The sequence below is a fragment of the Xiphias gladius genome, chromosome 18, assembly GCF_016859285.1.
Source record: "Xiphias gladius isolate SHS-SW01 ecotype Sanya breed wild chromosome 18, ASM1685928v1, whole genome shotgun sequence".
In the NCBI taxonomy this organism is placed as follows: Eukaryota; Metazoa; Chordata; class Actinopteri; order Istiophoriformes; family Xiphiidae; genus Xiphias; species Xiphias gladius.
In genome coordinates, this window is record NC_053417.1 from 9392200 (window position 1) to 9413907 (window position 21708).

The 21708-nt window shown below is 38.4% G+C and overlaps 2 protein-coding genes across 3 annotated transcripts in view; one reads left to right on the plus strand and one right to left on the minus strand.

Annotated features, from left to right (window-relative positions):
• Positions 1–21708, plus strand: part of borcs6 (BLOC-1 related complex subunit 6) — a 49082-nt gene that overhangs the window by 11713 nt on the left and 15661 nt on the right. The gene's annotated exons all lie outside the window — the stretch shown is intronic.
• si:dkey-72l14.3 (Glyco_hydro_56 domain-containing protein) lies at positions 777–7788 on the minus strand. Its single transcript, XM_040154021.1, has 6 exons — positions 7165–7788; positions 5181–5429; positions 3507–3653; positions 2883–2969; positions 2345–2539; positions 777–1172 (listed from the first exon to the last, which is right to left on the minus strand). The coding sequence occupies exons 1-6, from the start codon at positions 7786–7788 to the stop codon at positions 777–779; spliced, it is 1698 nt and encodes a 565-aa protein (XP_040009955.1).

Below are 21708 nucleotides of genomic sequence, written 5' to 3' on the forward strand. Positions count from 1 at the left end.
CGGCTTGCCTAACTTACCGAAGACCATAAGTTTCCACTTACTTTAAGTGGTATCTAGCACTGCAGGTAGTTTTGTTTTTTTTTTTTTTTTGTCCAGGCTTTAATATATTCTTTCAGAGTTTTCTGCTGCCACACCAAGAAAATGAAAGTGAATGGAATTTTATTTGTGGTAATCAAAGAAATGAAAAATTAAATTCAAAACTGTTCCAGTTCCTTTGGATAATCTGCACACCTCACTGTCAGTAGTTTTCATTGAAACTACTTACTACTGAAGAAATAGTCCCCATGAAATCTGTTGACTGCATGTTTTTTTGTTTTTTGTTTTGTTTGGTGAACCGGCCCTTTAACCTGACCCATCTATTTATTTGAAAGAAAAACTCCCGACTACATGAGGCCTTAAAATGAAGAAGTAATTTCCACGTAACAAAGCACGGACAAGTAAATGGAGAAACAAATTTTGCAAAGACTATAAAACCTCATTGCAATTTTAAAGACTGTTTTTTCATGTTTCTGTGGTTGGACAACTTTCGAGCTGATTTGATTGTAATTGACAATTGTTTGTATTACTGTCTCTTGGCACATCCAGGGATAGCTTTGGACTTCTAGCTCTGGACATAGTTTGTTCTCCTTTTTGCTTTGTGATACTCTATTCAGGTTATGTTCAGCTACAAAGCAGCACGCCTGCAGCCAGCAGGGATTCAGTGTCTTGCTCAAGGGCACTTAAGAAGGGCCATTATAGCCCAGACCTTCCAGGTGAAGGCTGGTGTATTTAACATTTTAAGGTTCCAGGCATTGCCTTCCAGCCACCAACAACAACAGAACAGTCAGGTTTGGGGCACTCAATGGATTTGTACCACCGTCTGTAGGTAGTTCCAGTGAAGGCCTTGGAATTACAGTAGCTGGTGAACTGCTTCCTCTTAACTCAGTCACAGAGGCACCTTTTGTTGTAGAAGCAGTTGTTGAAGCAGTTGTAGTTCCCACTATATCTCCAGCGTTTTCATTTACTGTTCCCCCAACAGATGCTCCGTCTTTGGGGGACTGTTGGTCTGAGACGTCCCCGTCTGCAGTCTTGTACCACTGGCACTGGAAGTCTTTCTTCCATATCTCAGCTGGGTCTAGATCAACTGGTTTTGCGTCTGTGTCTGGCTGATCCGTGGCCTTTGCTACCTCTGCCTGAAAAGGATGATAGGAAATAATGTTAACACTAGCAAACAACGTTGCCTTAATTTTCATGGAAAATAATAAAACATTTTAAAATATTACTTTGAAAACTGAAGATTAAATGATGCAGCTAATGTTCAAAAGGAAATATAAAAATTTAATAGTGTTCCGCAGTTACAGCAATATTCATACTTTATATTGTGTTGTACTTGTTATGAATAATACCAAGCCCCATCCATAGATTTGCAAAAAGTGATGAGTGTTCCCAGAGAAACACAGTGTCCCTGTTTTCACTGGTGGAAGACCAAACTCTAAACACCGCAGATCCTCAGGCAACTGGACTCCCTGCTGTTTTTCTCCTATTTCTATATTTAATTTTTTTATAAATTCAGTCGTGACTCATAATGAGTTGTTCTGTTTCCAACTTTCCACACAGAGAGAACATAAGCTGACAAGTTGTTTGTCTTTACATGTGCCTGTTACTGTGTGCGCACAGGCTTTTATGAATCAACTGTTCATTGGCAGAGAAGGTGCAAAGTCAAAGAGGCAATCAGGGCTTTTTTCAAGAGCATTGTACCAGCCTCTTAAATCTCCCAGGTCCCAGAAGTATTTCTAAACCTTTCTGTGAGCATGATTTCACTGTGGTTACTGCACAGTTCATGCCTGTAATGCAGTAACTTAAAGATTAAAACACACTGTAACATATATACAGTTGTTCTTTTACATACAGGTTCATAAAACTTCAGTTTTGTCCGATTTATATCAATGAGAGTAGATTAAATATTAAAAGCACCACAAACTGCAGCCCCCAAAATGACCATCCAGTTGAACCCCTCTCAACAATTTCAACAACAACTGAACATTATATAGCTAATTAACTGGAAACTCAGTGTAAGTTAGTTGTGTTTAATCTGTCATATGACTCTTAAAGTCACTACATGTACCGAAGTGTGTCACTGCTTTGCATAATGACACAGAGCTATTTTGATGATGTTGCCAATGCTGGACCAAGGACAAAATGAGCCTGGTTTACTTCTGAACAAGCTCAAACAGGCCTCTGTCAGCATCTATAGTAGGCATCAATCTTGTGCTTGTGCAGAGAATTAATGATGACTGGAATAGTTCAAAGGGCATGAGCATTATAAATCCAGCTTTGAAACCTGCTTAAATTTACATTCTCTCACCTTTTCCGTCACCTTCTCCACCACCACGGATGGGGGCGGGAGGTGGAGATAGGTGGAGCTTTCTGGGTTTTGACGGACGCATCGGCCCTTTCCCTGGCACAGAGAGGCTGAGCAGAGTCGAGTTGCCGTGGTTACGTTGATGGAGTAGGGTCCCAGGACCTTGCGGACGAACTCTGCCAGGTCCTGACACTCTCTCTGGGAAACCAACATGCAGTTCACTTTGATTTAGACAGGAAGCAGGGATTTTGGTATGCGTTGATAGATACAATAGACAGTATGTTTGCTTTAAAAAGTTTATATGTTTCTTCTTAAATTGTGTCATGTTGCACTTTTTATGTTGATGAAGAACAGGAAGAAAAAACAAAGCAAAATTTTTGAGACTTAAACAGGGCAATGAAAAAAGTGAAATAGTAAAACTATTTGTTTATTAACTGAAATCTGGGGGGGGGGGCTGAATATTATCACATCCATAAATAACAATAAAAGTGCAGACATATTTGTGGGTGTGTACACTTTATGCAAATGTATATGTGTGTACCTCTGTCTTAGTCCCACTTCTCTCCCAGATGACAACTCCAGCTGTTCCCATGGCAGCACTTTCTCCTATGGTGCTGACTAGGTCTGTCTGCAAAGAGAAAATTTACAATAAAAGAAGCTATAAAAAAGTCCCAGCACAGCACGCTTTTGTTCAACTTTATGTTTGTTAAACAGTCCAGACTTTAAGTATATGGACAGTTAAACATTTTTTTGGTCTTCAGGCTCTGCGCTTAAGCACATTCAGTTTAAAATTGAGTGATGGATACTACATTGAAATGTCAAGCCTCAGCTTTAATTTGAATAGGTTTACATCAATGTAGAAAGACAGCATATGCACTATTACACTCATCATATGAAGTCTGTTTATTTCACCACAAGTCCAACACATTTCATAATATTGCTGACCAATAGTAGTAAAAACACATTTCCAGCCTTTAATTATTCTCTTTTCCAAATAAAACTTTGAGACTTAAGAGCCAGGAAATAATCAGTGACATCATACTATTGGAATATACCCGTCCCTCCTCACCTCTTGTTCTACTTTATCATTGATCCTTCTCAACATTTCGAAGTTGAAATAGGTTTGAGGTACGTCTGACCTGGTCCATCAGATGTTATATCTCACCTGTGATAGGAAGGTATTAGTTGAGGCATAGACGCTCTTGACCAGTGGGAATACAGGAAGATCAAACGCCGTCCCAGTCAGAGATGCTACTCGTAATGCTTCTCTTAGCTGACTGTATAAGTAACGCCTGGCTCCAGAGGTCCCACCCTGTAAAAAGGGGGACATATTGCATGCTCTTTTAACTATAAACCAAGTTCAACACAGTTACACTATGAAGTGCTTAAATAACAGTGAATTGTAATATTTCTATTTGTCTGTTAAAGCTCCTTTAAAGCTCTCTAAAGCTCAGTTTTCCTGTGTCATAGATAACAAGGTTTCAAATCAGCCTGACAAGTTAAAATTGGATCATCTTTGTCAAATGCAAGAAACTCTGAGGTTTGTTGTCCGCGCTCTGCTATGTCTCTGGGCTCACAGAGATGTTGCTATGCACTGGCTTTGACAAGGAGAAGTTTTCTAACTTTTCAGAAAACCTGACCAATAAACCAGTCATGGCATTTTTCATTTCACTCGATTTTTAGTTTTATACTGGGAGTTGTCTTTCTGCTGTCATTTAGATGTTGTTAACTGCTCTGGGGACAAATTTTAGTCAGTCCTTTTTTTTGACTTGATTTCCTTCCTCCCCTCAGTTTTGTTCCTGTTTATATCCAGCTGAGTTTAGGTACTTATGAGGACATACGTTTTAAAAAGATACAGACAGGTGACAAATTAAGGAAAAAAAAAACAAAGTGTCTTAGTAAGGTCATGGGCCACCCAAACCATGCCAGCAAAATGTGCTCCACAGCATAACAGAGCCACTGGACCCCCTCACTTTAGGGGTCAAGCATTGAGGCCTATACTGTTCTCTCGGTGCACGCCACACAAGCACTCACCCACTTGTGGAGAGTATGGTGAAGGATGACTCTTGTGACCATATCACTTTTTTCCACATCTCTGTAGACCAGTGGTTTTTGTACCACTGAACTCTCCAATGTGCATCCATCTTTGTAATGAGGGGTCCATGCACTGCAGCCCTACTATAATATCCCTCTCTGTGTAATTATTGACGGACTGTTCTTGCTGACACAGTCTGATCATGTCCTGCATTGACATTCTCAGTCACCTGAGGAAGAGTTGCTCTTTTGTTTTTCCTCACAAATTGCACTAATGTGCCAATCGCACCAATTTCTGACCCTATTTGCTCATGTATTTCCCATAGATCTAAATGCAGATGTCACTTAAGTCACGGTTCCTATTGAAACACTAACCTGTTGAGCCGTCTTTGTGACTCCTGCAATCTGTGCCCAACAATGAACCCTCTTTCAAAGTCACTTAGACCTTTTCCCCTTGCCATCTTGACGCAAAATCAGAATCAACTGGGCCTGCTATGCTTTTTTATACAGGCCACAGAGAATGATTGGATGTTAACTTCATAATTGTACCATGCAGTGCATTTCTGTGGAACTATCTGCATTCATTAGGTTTATGATCCTCTATTCAGGTATTTGCTTTAATTTGTCATCAGTCTGTATTTTCTTTGTCCTATGATCAGACTTTCTATGCTCTCTTTATAGATTATTCTCTATACTATAATATCAATTTTACCTTTAAGGTAAGGGTGGGCATGAACAATTAATAAAAGTGAGACAAACTGAAAAATGCTTATGAATTTTAAAAAAACAAAGTAGCCTTTCCCACCTGCAGCTTCTCCAGGGTGAGGAGAGGGTAGAGGGCGGAGCATCGTTTCCAGAGCCACAGAAGCTCGTCGTTAAGGGCCATCTCTGCAGCAGGGCACTGGCCGGTGTAATTGGCTAACATGGTTTGTGTGGGGTTGCCGTTGTAGCAGCTCGGGTAAGGGGAGACGCCCCATAATGCTTTGGGCCGTAATCTTTTGACCTCCCGTAGAGTCTCCATCATTACTGACTGGGCTGCTGCTTCAAAGTCCACCTGTGAAGAGATCAATAGGTCACCTTATAGTCACCCCAAGACATTTGAAATGGCCAGATCAACACACTTGGTGATAGGAAGACGCTAGAAATTTGCAAAACCGTTTCTATTGAGGTAGCTAACATTTTAATCACTCTCGTTTTATTAGAACATTGTGGATAATGTAACAGTTCACTGAGCATGACTGCTTTATGGCAGGATTGAACTTGTAGGATTTTTGCATCAATATGCTGAATTACCTCAATTTTCCAGCAATTTAAAAGAATAGTTTGACATTTTTTTAGAAATACGCTTTTTCACTTTCTTGCAAAGAGTTAGAGGAGAAAGTCAATGCCACTCTCGTATCTGTATATTAAATATAAAGCCGGCTCTGTCCAAAAGTAACAAAAAAGCCTCCCAGCATCTCTAAAGCTCACTAATTAACACATTATAACTCATTTGTTTAATTTGTATAAAAAGCGTGGTGTAAAAGCACCTTGTTGTGATCTTCTGACTATTTCTTGACCAGACACAGTCACTTCCTGGAGTCTCCAACAAGACTCAGGGAAATAGTCTGCCATATATCACCCCAGATTTTTATACAGATAAAACAAAGCAGCTATAGTATCTTACTTAGTGAGCTTTTGTTACAATTGGACAGAGCCAGGCTAGCTGTTTTCCCATTTCAAGCCTTTATGCTAAACTAACTTAAACTAACCAGCTACTGGTAACAGCTTCATATTTAATGTACAGATGTGAGTGTGGTCAATCTTCATGTCATTTTCTTTTCATCTATCTGTCGGCAAGAAAGTGAATTAGTGTATTATCCAAAAATGTCGAACTATTCCTTTAATTTACTCGATTAGCCAAAACAAGCTACCATCCGGTTAATTTACCTATAAAAAATTTCTCAACCAAATTTCTTGCAAATGATATGTACATACACTACATATACGGTATATACTGTGTGATATACAGTACATAGTGTATATACACTTTCTGTAATAGAAAATTTTATCCATATTCCCCACCTCTACCTCTATCATAAAATGGTCCAGTCAAACCGCAAATCAACAACCTTTTACCCTTTGATGTAATTTTGATGCCATTGTGTTTCTACTGAGAAAATCATGCAAAGGACCACTTTGTCAATGTGAGTCATCACAAAGGTAATTATTTATTGTATATTGTCACTCTTCCTCGTTCTGTTCCTCAGTCACTGCTGTGGAGCCCTCATGTTTATCCTGCCTGTCACATAGCTTTTCCATTTTCTCTCCTCCCATTCCCTCCTTTGGTACCTCTTTAATGCTGCACTTATCATAGCTTTAAAATATCATTGCCAACATAATTAAGATACTTTGGTGTAGTTTAACCATAGTCATGTTATTATTGAGCACGTCCAGGTTGATATTTGCATTTTCCATCAAAGATTTTCTCTTGACTATAGAAGAAACACTTCTGTGTGTTAGTGGGGTTTTTTTTTCATCAGCATCTTGCATGCTCCACCATCTGCCAGTCTCTTTGACTTTTTTCTCTCCGTCTCCACCCATTCTCCCTCAACCTTTCAGTTATCCTTCTTTCCTTTTAATATCTGGTCACGTATCTGAGTACTCTGCAAGAAAAAAGAAGGAAGATAGGCTATCTCCCATAATTTTTCTTGCATACTTGTGTTTTTCCCTTGTTTCTCCCTGCCACAGCTGTCCCTTTCTTCTACCACCTACCATTTTTATCCCCTCTTTACACGAACTATCCTTACCTGTGACCACTTCTCCACCTCCTCTGGGGTCCAGTTAGGAAAGAAAGCCTTCATTAGGTTCCTTGATGCCTCCAGATACATTGCCTGCTTCTCTCGATTTCTGGACCACTGGGGGACCCACTCTGCCCAGCGTAGCACCCCCAACCCAAGGTATCTTGGAGCAGGTAAAGCTGCCTCCAAGTCCTGCTGTGTCTTCTGGAGGTGGTTGTCTAGGCGCGTGTGCTGTGGTAGCCCCCCATTGACCGGTGTGTCTTTGTCTACAAAATATGGGTAGTTCCCCAGCATGTCCTCGTAAAAGACAGCAACGCGGCCCTCCCGTTCCATCCCGAAAGATCTGGGATCTGGCCGACTGGAGCAGGAAGAGTCTGGGATGCCCCAGAAGATGATAAAAGGCTGTCCAGACAGGAGAGGGGGGCGGGCTGGCTGGGGTGGACCGGCTGTACAGAGGTCAGCAAAGGCAGTGAGTAGGAGGACGAGTAGGGGAAGTAAAACTGGAGGCTGGACTTGAGGAATGGTTAATGAAAAATTTGTGGCTGATGTTTTAGTCCTGAGATTGTAAGGTGTCAGTTTTGGTTCTGGTTCTGGCTCTGGGTCTGGACGCGACAGTGGCCCGGTCCACGCCATTGGAGCGGCCACCTCTCTCACCCCTTCAGGCCCTTACAGCCAATCATGTTCCTGTAAAACACAGCAGAAGTCATCAGTCTGTAATGTGATATAGTCTCTAAACAATGGTATATTACATATTTTCTCACTCCATGCTCATTAGATCCACCTTTTACCGAATAAACAGTCCCAATATAAACTGTTCAAAGTGAGGTGTATGGATTATCCTGAGCACCTGTGAGATTGTGTCTGGACAGACAAGTTGCTGTGTTGTGCACCATTCACCTCAATTATATTGGAGTGGCAGCTGAAAGGTAGTTGTGGTTATCTCAAACCTCAGTACATATAACCAAACCTACCAGCACTGTCACATACCACAAGTGATAAGGGAAATTTGTTTTTAATTGTTTGGGTAAGGAGGTCCTTTACATAAACTATACTGTATATACTATACAGTAGTCTTTTATTAGTTAGTCTGTTAGTTAGGAACTTTAATGTCCACAGTGTGGAAAACTGTCTTTGGCTTCACCACACAACACAACTGATTAGGACAGACAAAACTGACATCAAGAATGGCATTAGCAAACAACATGAATATCAAAAACATAGATACAGTTATCAAAAATTAATTAAAAAAGAGGGTCTGGCTGAAATACAGTTTCACGCACAGTCTGGTTTTTGATCATGCTAAAGGGGCACACGTCGCTCAGCTCCACTGGTTACCCATGGCTACCCAAATCAAATTCAAGTCACTAGTGCTTGCTTTGAGAGTAACCTCTGTGTCTGTATCAATCTGCTTGAACTCAGTCATACAGTCTTATGCTCCTTCTCGGCCACTGCGTTCCTCCAAGGAACGTTGTGGCATTGCCATCCTTGCCCACAGGGCAATCACAGTACAGACTGTTCTCGTTTGTAGTTCCCCCATGGTGGAACAAGCGACCAAATCTTATCAGGGCACGTGCGTCCCTCTCTATCTTCAAGAATCTCTTGAAGACTCATCTCTTCTGAGACCACCTCCTCTCCTAACACCTCTAACACCCTAACATGCCTGACTTGCACTTTCTGTGCACTTTCAGTGCACTTCTTTACCTGATCTCCTTGCATTTTTCCTAATTGAACAGATTTAGTACTTAGTAGTTACTTTAAGGTCTCCTACTGTACTGAAGCTTTAGTGTTGTCTGTCACTTGTAAGTCTCTTTGGATACAAGTGTCTGCCAAATGAGTAAATGTAAGGAACGACTTGGACGTTCCTTATATTGCCCATTCTTACTTGTCCTCTTGCTTCCCTGAGGGATGTTATGGAAAAGCTTATAGAGTGGGAAGGATTACATGTGATCAAGAAAGCTTTGGTCATATTTCTTGTTTGGTTGCACCTGGTACTCCCCTATGATTTTACTGTTCTTTGCAGTTTTGCTTTATTACTAACATTTAGAGCCAAGTTCTTTGCCGTTGAGTGACTGTTGGCTTATATACCTACGAGAGTTGATTAGTGTCTCCTTCTGTCTCCTCTTTTATTGAGCTGCACTCTGTTTTGTCACTTCAGTGTCTTATTTAAAGGCTTAAAATCCTTCCTTAAACTGTTCATATCTTCTGCACAAGACTTTGTCTCCACTGTTTTAGTGGGTGTAGTAAATCAGAGCGAGACCAAAGATTTCTCATGGGCTACCCTAATCACACGTGTCATGTAGAAAGCTGGTGTATTTAATATTTTATACACTCAGTGAAGCAGGATACAGTAGATGCAATGCTTATACATTTGTATATGAAGCTGTACACAAGTAGTGAAGCAGGATAAATGCATTGAAGGTACTCCTTGTTTTCATACAAATCATCAATTTACTGTCCATGCATCTGAGACTATTACACATTGTTCCATATTTTGACAAAGAAAGCAGACTTTGTGCAGTAACTCATTTGTATTCTCCCTGTTTTTCACACTAATCTGCCATGAAACCATTGACTTACTGGCAGTTTTTATGTTACACAAATAGACAAACAACATACGCCTACTTAGATTGAAAGAGTAGAAAACAAAGGTTTGAATGATCAAAGAATCATGCCAAAAATTTGGCTTGTCATCCATGGGATTAAAAATGACAAAACCAACGGAAAAACAGTGGTTATATCATTAAACATCTTTCTATATACTTTCATGATTTTCTGCAAAATTTCAAATACATTTTCCACCAAATAGCAGGAAAAAAAAGAAAAGTAATGCTACAAGCTTTAAGTTTATCCTGATAAAGGGATCATCTCCCATCTGGTTAACTTAATTTTTTTGTATGTGAATAGCGAACTCAATCTCTATGCATCATCCATACTAAATCTGTTTTTATTATTCTAAACAAATTATTCTGTGGTTCACAGTCCAATAGAAAAACAAAATTAAAGTAATTTTTTGTATCATTAAGATGGCCCAATGAACAAATGTGCTTTTCCTCTTCTAGACTGACAAACTGTCTGGTTTCAACTTTGAGTGGTAAAATACTGGATCTCAACATTGCACATGATGAACTTTGCTTATAAAAATTCAAAACAACATAATTCTCCTTTCTGTGTCCTTATTTTATCTTCCTAAATGAGCACACTTTTTGTTTACACCATATGTCAGTAGCTCGCTGTTAGTCTCAGCAAACATGGCTTCTCTACAAAAATGAATATTGATCTTTTCATAATTAAAAACTACATCACCGAACCCATAGCTTCTTTAGAACAAGCTCTGAAGATTCGTTGTTTATCCTAAATAAATATGTTTCTAGCTTGCTTCAGTAGCCAATTCCATAACTGAGGTACATATATAAGTTGAGCGAACCTCATGTGATTCAAATTCCACACTCCCCTCCACTATAGCCAACTTTGCATCTTTACAAAATGTTCACCAAAAATATATCTTTTAGCATTGTTTTCTAATAATTTACACATGGATAGACTGAAGGAATAATCAAGTACAGGACACACACACTGCCACAGTAATACTACTGTACTAATAATACTACTTGTAACAATATTTTGTCAGTTGTGTTTAAGGTTTTAAAATTGAGCTTTTGTGCCTAAAATATGTAGCAGTGCCACTTTCTCTCTCACAGCATCCTGATCCACCTTCAAACAGTTAAAAATGTTGGTAGATCAGGAGAGCTTATGTTCTAAAGGAGTAAACTCTAATTTTGATGCAGTATAATTTTATATCTAATCCTTTATTTCACCCTTGAATTCATTCCATAAATGCAGCTTCTTAAACTTATTGAGCTGTTTTTACTGGATTGTTGCTATCCTACATTTGTCTCTGACACTGGGAAATGCTAATGTGAACATAGTCGCTGTCACATTTATCACACTATTTCCTCTTAATTAACTTGATGAGTCACATTTGAATTTTCACGCAGTGCTATGTGACCGACACACAAATGACCACTGTGTGCGTCACTCAGCTAATTAGGGTAATAACGGATACAGTGCTAATAAATGACAGCAGTACAATCAGGCCAGTTCAAACAGCTAGAGAAAAAACTATGGTTGAAAGTCACAGAAGTACATTTACTCTAGTACTACACTTATGTACAGTTTTGATATACTACCACTTCACATCTAAACTTTCTATACTGTGTGAGACTTCATCGTTTTAGCTACACTACATTTCAGAGTGTGATATCCCCCCTACATGTAGCCGAAAGTACAATTTTACGTACAAAACAGGCAATAAGTTCATAAAATATGGTGTACTTTTATGAGTTTAAACAAAACAACAATTAGTACGATCACTTGCAACTTTACATGAATCAATAATGCAAAAATAAATTAACACCCAGACATCATCAGAGGCAGGAAACTGACTTTGTCGTTAGCACTGCAGTTTTTTTTTTTTTTCCTGTTCCTGTTTGCAATGTACCCATGGATGTACAGACAAGTTTGATACTGAGGGAAACTTGAAAAGGATTTTCTGTCCTTTCTAAGCTGATGCATGGACCTTTATTCACGATGGACATCAGAGGTAATGGTATCCTCGTGAAGTACAAGTCACACTGAATCTAAAAATATGAGTATTGTATATGTGTTTAGATTTGACTAAGTTTTGACTATTTTGCTGAAAAAGGTCCGGCAATTGCTTGTTAGCAGTGGCAACTCCTCTCAGCAGCACAGATAACTGCATGCTCTCTAACAAGACGTTAAAAGGGGAAATGCTCCACTACCACTATGTAACTATTGTGTGGTGGAAACAAAGTACAAAATGCCAGGGGATTTCTCTAACATCAAATACACTATTTGCAAATAAATACACACACTTTCAGGGAGGAAAAGAAGAGAAAACATCAACACAAGGTCCTGCACACACAAACAGATGTTTTCAGTTAGCCTGGCTCATTACACCTCTGCTCAGGTGTAAATTGGGCGAAGCTATGCTGGAAATTATATGGTGTCATGGTGGTGCGAAACCCCGTGTACCAATAAGAAACATACAGATGCAACATGACTGACAGGAGAGTGAAGGAACTGTCAGCCCATCTGTACACACTCACACAGTCCGGAGAAGACGTTTAAACAGGCGGAACAAGTGAAAAAACCTGGGTGGGTGGAGCATGGCTGTGCAAGGACATCACGTTTTAATAACATATAAGTAATAACATACTGCTGAAGTTTTACACATGAACAGACTGTGACTTCTCTGCCACAATACTACAGTATGTTTACAAGACAAGACAGCTGTGATGAAAGCTGTATCACTGCATTATTAGATTTAGATGTTGTTTTTATTTAGCTAAGTTCATTTTCCCTGTGATAAAACATGTCAACCAAAGTAACTATGAGCCCTGATGATAACAGCTATTTATCTACTTATATATTACACATGAATGCCTAATTGATCGATTATAACACAGCATCAGTGATACTGATTAATTTGCACATTACGTGTGAAATCTGTCAGGAAACATTTGGTATAAATACGTGTCAGATTTAATTTCAGCATTTAACAATTTAAACAGGGATGTTTAAGGTATTCAAAGAAGAAAAGAAAATTTTATCCATTACCTTCTAAGATTGTTATATTTATCAGTTCGTACTAAAAATGTGTTCCAGTACAGACTTTTTTTTTTTTTTAATTGTACATAACAGAAATTTACAGTAATCCATCAGAGTGCCGCATCAGAACATTTTAAGCATTGAACTGATGTTCTTACCCACAGTGACTGTATAAGAACATTTGAATAAGCTCGCAGATCTCCAATATCATTAGCCACTAATACTAAGGAGGTCAAAAGTCACAGAATGCATAGTGTCCTGAAGATATCCCTGTTTCTAAACTGAGAATGCCTTTTTTTGTTGTTGTTTGTTTGGTTTATTTTCTTGTTTATCTGATTCAGAATCTGGGGAATCTGAAGTACGGTGGTTTAGTGATACCTTGTGATAGTATTTTTATATTTTCCATTGTCTTTCAGGAGAGAATGGAAATTCAACTTTGGCCTCAGAAAATGTAATATACATAAAATAAATAAATAGTTAAATATATTGTTTAAAAGAAGCTAAAAGGGCTAGTAATCCTTTAGAGCCCAGAAGTTATTTTGTAAATACAGAGTATCAATAAAATACAGTACTTATTATTGTGACTATCGTTTTAATATTTTTAATGATTGTTTTCTTCATTATTTTTGTTGCTGGGGAACAAAACGTTAGGCTTAGCCCAGGAAGAAGATTGTGCCTTTATATCTATAACTGTAAAGTAGTTTATAGTTTTATAGGTTAGTTTTATGTTTTTAAGCACTGGACTGTTAAATAATCTTCCATTGTACTTCAGCCCCTTTTCACAGTAATTATAATGTAGTTACAGCGTATATTAAAGTTTATTATATATATTATGACTTTTTAAGTTTTAAGTTTAAGTGCCAAATGTCAGTTTGAGTCCTTTTCATGACATAGCTGTTGTGAAAGGACATTCAGGCCAAGTCTGCTGGAACCCTGTTTGTACATTGTAATTATTCATTAAGCAACATTTGTTACCCCCTTGTTTCCTGTACTTCCTCATTTGTACCTGTAGGTACCCAGTGAGTATTTCCACTGTATGTACAAAATATTGACACAATAACTTGTGGGTTGAAATCTAAAGTGTTACCAAAGTGCTTTTAAAACATATCCCCGAAAGTAAAAAATTGAAAGAGAGGTGTGAAGTCCTGTATTATTTCAAGTGTCCTTCTCTAGAGTTTTCCACTATTAATCGTCTACAACCATGATTAGACAGTCACATATTATTATTATTATTACAGTCATCGTGTTCTTTTTCAGAAGTACCAGTTATCTAATCTCTTACTGTTACCTTTTTTTATTCTAATAACTGTAATCCCCTCATAATGTATGTAATCCCTCACTTAATGGTAGTAGTGAATAGTAAATGTGATAACTGGCTAATCTGGCCAGACTAAGCCTCTGGTCTGTGTTTACTTGTCTGTCTGGGCATAGGCTGATCCTGAGACCTACGCCTCCACAGCTCAAAGCAAAAAAAGACACCTCAGCCTTAATGATTACATATTATGGAGCCTCTAATGTGTCAGCCTATATATTACATATTAACTTGGAGGTTAATAGAGGTAAAAAAAAAAAAAAAACACTCTTAATTATTAAGTGTATTGTTAATTAATTATTATGGTTTGTCCCTCAGCCAAGAAGGAATTAATGAATTTGTAAATCCAGCATGTCTAATTCTTTATTTCATTTTTCTAATGTGTTTCTCCAGTTCATTTTCATCTCACAGTTCATTTGTCTGCTCCTCTCCCATAAACGCCACCGCGCTGTGCCAATTACACAGAGAAAGGAAATGTATTATTTTATCCTGCTGGGACTCTAATTTGATCTTGTCATCGTCGAACAGTGTTAAAAAATCTGATTTTGCACTTGAGGAGAAAAGTATCAATTACAAAAAAAAAACAACAACAAAAACCCCCCGCCTGCTTAATAGGTTAAATTTAGACTTCGAGTTCTCATTTAAAAACCTGGCAACCAGAAGCCCACCGCTGCACATGTTGCTGCCTTCAAAGTTTGACACTGAGTACCAGACACTGGCCACAGTGCAGTGCTTCTGTCTTGTATGTAGCGAAACTCTCTTACTGTACTTCAGACAGCTTTGCTGTGTTTTTTCCCCAAACCTGTCAGGAATAAAATTAAGGGAACGCTGTCATGTTTTCTTTTCAATTATAGAGCCTTTAAGCGGAGGAGAACATTGATGTCTCCTTGTTGTGGGCAAATTAAGCTGTTGTTCTTCCTTCCCGTGTTCTCTGGCCGTGCGGTTGTTTTGTGCTGCTGGTCAATGAACTGAGCGGAAACGGCTGTAGGATCCAATCCAAAGATTAGAACGATATATGCGTCACTCCAATCTGATGCCCAGAAAAGAACCAGTGCAGCCGATCTACAACACATCACTGTTCAACCTACAGGTTCAACAGTGATTTAAGGAGGAGTTTACTCTAGGTTTAAAAGTTATAGTACATCTGCTCAAAGAAAAGAAGTCCTCACAGTCCAGAATAAACTTTTCTCAAAATTTGGTTAAGCAACCATTAGTTTTTGTATATCATTCATAACATCTGAGAAAAGCTGTTGCTGTTTTTGTGCGCATTCTTTTTTCTGCAACGCTGGTAAGACACAACAGTCTTCCTGAGCCGTGTTACTAGAGTATAAGTAGTGTATGTAAATATTATTATATATAATGTATTGTTAGATCAAATATAGTTAGGGAGGTGATAGTTGTCTCTGTTTGCTCAGAAAATGTATGTTTGAGGTTATCCTGGTAGCCAAGTGATTAAGACCAAGATTCCCGTTTCAATTTTGGCACTTTTTTTATAAGTCATCTCTCTTTCCTCTCTCTCTTGTTTTATGTTAAGCTGTACTGTCATTGTCAATAAAGACTACAAATGCAACAAAAAAGAAAGAAAAGAAAAATTTCCCTGCAGTGACCGATATTAAAACAGCTGGGAGGATTCAGAACAGTAGTCTTCCCATTTTCGCTCACTGAAACTAAATAACTCAATAATGTTTTTACTCGATTCAATAAAACACCACAAACTACGGACTCAAAAAATAACCAGAGTTGAATCAAAACCCTTCAGACTCATTCTCAGCTAGGGCTATCGAATTTCATCACACAGGTGTTGCTTGCTGTAATAGTGACACTGTTTCTACATTTCTTCAAGCCTTTTGCTGTGTTACACACTGTATAATAATGTCTTCTGCATGTCAGCCAACAAATGCTGTACACCAGTTCATTTACACCTGTAATATTCAAATGTGTCGGTCAGGTCTGCAAATGTTGCAAGTCCCTGGAAAAGAGCTTCCAACGGTCCATACTCCATAGTCCAACTACCAAGCTACATAAATATTTGTTGCATAAGACGTGTTGATGTAGACGTGTACATCTTTGTATTAATGATGAAATATGTTCAAAGGTTTCATGTCAAAATTATCAGCCGTTTATCCACTGACACAACTGAGGTGAGGGTGAGGAGTACTGGCAGGTGGAATTTATACAGCCAGTTTTAATAAAACTTACTCATACTTTAAAAAGTAACTTCAACACGCTTAAAGTATTTATGTAAAATATTAACCACAATTCACTTTTTAATTCACTATCAGTAACTATTCTATGATGACTATTTCCTTTTATAGAAACATTGCATTTGGTGGGAATAGTTTAAAATGATAATAAAAAAATCTACATTTTCCCACTTACCCCTGGCTGGATTTGTTGCCATGCAAACCGTTACAGTTTTGTAATCTGTGGTTTTACAATATCTGCAGCTGCAGCCGCTCCAATACAATGGAGGTAAATGGAATTTCATTTGCGATGCCCACATCAGTGAATCGTGAGTTGATATTAAACGTTTTTTTATTTGAAGCTACTATCTACTAAACTTACAACAACAAGACTAGGTCAAAACCTAGAATATGGCTGGACATTGTATGGTCAATGTGCGAAATTGAAGATGTAGTTGAAAACGGTTGTGGCACTGCTGTAAATAACTACTTTCAATGGAGGGTATCTAAAGCCTGCTCAAAAAGTCAGTAAATGTTGCTACATGATACATATTCATGATGTCATTGCATCGTATTTGCATTCTGCCTATTGTCAGCCAGTTTCAGCCCTTTATCTGTTTGCTTCTCTCTTACTCTGTGCTCACATACACAGTCATTTAATTCAGACAAATCTCAAAAAGCTGTTCTCATTAACGTGTTCTGTCTGTTTTGCAGCCCAATAAGACCACATGTTAACCAGCAGTCACTTCAAAGCCATTTCCAAGCTGCTGCTCTGCACTGCTAAAATCCTGATTTTATAACCGCAACGTCGTCTGACAGAATCACCGTACACACAAGTTAAAGACAACGGCTGGGCTTTGGTTTCAGCTACATAAACTCACTTATGTGTATTTCAGCTGCTTTTCGGTCAACAAATAGAGAGTTGTGCCAGCAGAGGTAAAGCCTGACCTTGCGCTCGTGGGGCAATACTAGCGACTCTCTTCTATGGAAAGTAGCTAAGGTCTGTCAAAAACGTCGCTAGATTTGTGAGTTCTTTTGTGAAGAAAAGTCACTAAAGGGGTCTGAAAAGTAAATCTAGTGACAAAGGTGCTAAGTTGGCAACACTGCCTGTAAATACCCCCCTGATAACGTAATAGAAACTGTTCACGCCAATTAATTTTGAAAGAGTAACAACCAATGAGGAAACTCCAATAGTTTGTAAGTCTGGCCACTCTGTGGCGGTCCAGCCAAAAAAAGACTTTTTTTCTGAAGACATTACAACTCACCTAACAGTTATAGTTTAGTATTAGTATTTTAGGTTTTTCATTCAATTGTTTTGCTATAGTAGTCCTTTTCAGGACTTGAGAAAATAATTACTGAGGGCCACTGATAAATCAAAAACATGAACTTTACCATTGTGCCCATGTTAACTAAAAATGTTAATTTTTATCTTGCACTGACTGGCCTGGTTCCAGACCTCTGAATCTCTGCCCACATATCACATTTTTTTCAGTCATTCAAACAGAATCAATGAATAATGAGTTGAAGTGGTAATTCTGTCTAATTATCTGGCTGTAGCCCCTGACCAGATATCATGAATAATACATAACAACTGCAATATCATTGCATTTGATGTGATTAAACAGAGTTGTGCTTGTTTGTGGTCACATATATTCTAACATCATATTCAATTGTAAATCTATTTATGGGTTTTAATTTGACATTATTGTATATACAGTGAATATACAGTATTTGTCATTTCCTCATGTCTTTTTTATCACGGATTTTATTACTTTACATACATATTTTCTGCTGTGCAAATTAAATTGAATTGATTGAGCTAAATGGAACCAAACCAAAAAGGCTAAAACACTAAAACTGGATAAATCCCGTACTGACTACCACCATACCAAGTCAGGGTAAGTCCCACTTACCGAGGCCTGTGTTGTTCCTGTATTTACTCCTCACAGTCTGGACTTTGTCTGAAATTCTGCTCCTGGCATTAAGTTATCTTACTCCTCTGTCTTTTGTTTTATTCTTTACTCTTCCAGATAGAAAAATCAAGGAATCCTGCTGGATTTGCAAGGGCATGGATAAGCTGTACATGTATAACGTGCAGCGAAAAGGAGCCCGACATCCAGAAGAGAGAGATAGAGAAAGAGAAGGAGGGAGGGAGACGAAGAGACATAAATAGACAAGAGAATTAAAAAGAGACATAAAAAAGTATCGGGGAGGAAAGAGGGAGGGGAAATGAGAAGGAAAGGACTCAAAAAAGGATAAAAAAAGAAAGCCAAAGAGAGGTAGAGGAGGTGTTAAGAGTCTGTCCAGGAAATACAAAGATGGTTGGGCAGGTGTGTGTGTGTGTGTGTGTGTTTCTGTTAGTGTTTGTGTGACCTCACCTTCACAGCCAGGCTAAGCTTCCTTACTGATAGAAGGTAAGCAGGGTCAGTGTCCAACGCGCTGACTCACATGACCAACGAAACTGACCGTAATCCCATAATCCTCTGCTCTACTGCTGCCGCTCTTGGCTAAACAAACACCAAAGCTGTGGAGGATCACACCTGTCCTCATCCTACTCCTCCTCCTCCCACCCTCCTCCCTCCACCTCTTCATCTGTTGTCTCCTCTCATCTTCCTCCACCGCTCAGTCACCTTCCTCCTCTCCCTCATCTCTATTCTTTTTCAATCATCTATAAATTTTTAATTTCTTTAACTTCCCTCCTCCAGTACCCCCCCCCCCCAGCTCCTTCCTCTCTCCCAAATCCCTCTCTCCCTAAACTGTTTTCTTCCACACTTGACTTTCTGTTGTTTTATGTTGACCTTTCTTTCAAGGACTCAGGAGCCACAGAAAGCACCATCATTGTCTGGGTTGGTATGACACAGCAATAAACCACTGCTCCCTCTTTCTCATAGATTTTTCTTTTTTTTTTTTTTTTACCCTTCTCTCATTCTTGAATCATTATTGCCCCCCCCCCCCCCATTTTCCTGTCCTCCTGTATTATTTTCTTTCATACTATTCTGTCATTTGTTACTCCTCTATCACATTTAAAAGGATTAACCATGCTTTTTGAGAGTTTTGGCTCCTTGGGTAGTTTCCTTTTAAGTGAGGAAAGTTTGTCACCATCTACATGTATGTCTCCCAAATAAATCCTTCACACTGTTGCCTCACCAGTTTGCATTTAGTGTTATTTAGTGTGTCTCTAGAAATCTAGTTTTTAAGGGACAGTGTTTTGTCATGAACTAAAGAATTAAATAAGTGGTCATTTTGACCTGTTAGTTGTTAGTGGCACTAGATAAAAAGTCAGGGGATCAACAGGGTCATCAGGAGGAATCAGTTACATAAATATCTGTACCAAATTTCACTGCACTCCATCCGTGTTGAGATCTTTCACTCGCTTGACCAATGTGATGGCTTGATGAAACAATGGACTGACCAGACAAAATCTCCATCCTTAGAACGACATCACTCATGGCTTGAAAATTTAGTTTGTCTAATTGTGTGAAACATTCACCTCATTAAAAACTTGTGGCTAAAGGCAACAGTTGAGGTGGTTTGGTTTTTATCCAACATGCTTCACAAAAAATCTTTTACCTCTCCATCATATTGTAATATGTCAGAGTTAGTCAGTGCTGTCTAAGAGAAATGCTGGGTTTAAACAAATGTATTTATTTAATTTTAAATATAGCTCAACAAAAATATGTATGAGCAGACATATAGGCAAATAAAGGAAGTGCTTGTAAGAATATTCATATCGGGGCACCATCGAACTACACTCTTCTCTGACAGGGCAAAACAACAAAAGTAAAAGAGGTATTTCAAAACAATAAAATATCATTGTAAGCAAATAAGTAAAAGAATGTGCATAAATTATGACATCAGCAAATATTCAAGCCAAAAAAGCTTCTACAGAGTTTTTCCATCTAGAAACTACCTGAAAGATCACATCTTCGTATTTCCCTTAATAACAAGAAACATTCTTAAAAGTTAAAATCACAGTGAAATCATGTGGCATATTCTCGACAGCCATGGAGGGATTTAGTTGTGAAAGGAATTTAAATCGAATCCTTAAGATTTGATTGGATGGCTGAACGTGGGTGCGGCTTGGGGAATACAGCGCGATATGAAGCTGTACTGAGATGTGTGCTGTGTCCGAGATCAGACCATCATTCATTCATTCACTGGTCCCTGACGCAATGGTAATTTTTCACATTGTCTTTCTGCGAACAATCCCACAATGCAATGCCTCAAATTTAGAGATGTGAAAATGACACTTGAGAAAGTAATGGATTAGCCTTCAACCCCTCTCTTTTGCAGATATAAACAAGGTACTTCAGAGGAGCTGAACTGTATTCATCCTCTAAAATGTCATTTTTAGCTGACCACAGTATTCCTTCACCTGTGCAGAGAAAATGGCCCCTACTACCTAATAATGGGATGATACTTTTGTTTTACATTGACAAAATAATTTTGTCAAAAGTATTTTGCTGCTGACAAAAACGGGTGTACTGCCACATATGAAAGGTCATTATTTTACAAGTTGCTGTCTTCTTCTGTCATGCGCGTGTCTCACTATCACTCAGGAGATTGCATGCTGCAGAGTTAATGGAGGACTGGGCCAATCTTACATAATTTATATGTTTGTGTTGAAGACTGGTAAAACTTGTGCAAAATATAGAAAAATACAGCTCCACCATGTCTGGCCTCTGTGCAACAAAACGGATATTTTGTATTCTCCATTTAACACATTCATTTCTTCTTATATTCGGTTCCTCTCTACATCATCTTTTTCTTCATTGTTTTTGTCTTTTTTTCATTTTGCCTCTTATATTTCCATCCCGGTTCTTTATTTAGGCTCCATACCTTTCACATTCCATCTATCTCTTCTAAGTTATCTGTCATCTTTTTTCCATTATAGCTGTCACTGCACACAATAGCTAATAACCTAGTGGAAGAATCACACCTGTGCTCTCATGCTCTTTCCATAGGTTCCCCTTATTTCTCCCGCTTCTCGTTGCGGCTCTTTTCATCAAATTTTTCCCTTGTAAAGTTACTGACACAGTTTCTGTTTCTCTTCGTGCTCCATGGAGCATTTTATGTATATTAAATTAACGACCATTACTCCCATAATATCTGCTGCATCCTTTCATGAAGATGGTAGTGACTTTATGTCGCAGCCTTCCTTCCTAATTTTCTTCTGTCTTTGTTCAGCTGTTTACAGCTCTTCATTTGCATTCACAGCATGTAAACTAATGTGACAATAAAACTATGCAGTTAGTGGATCAGGAATAAATTCTGCATCCCTTTCAAAGTAAAATCTTCTCTAATTGTTTGCTGTTAGGTAATTCTGAAAATTGTCCAAAAAATCTGACATTTCATTACATTTTAATAAAGGTACTACAATATCAGTTTTTTTTTTTAGTTATTGAAATGTAGTTTGCACAAATTACAATG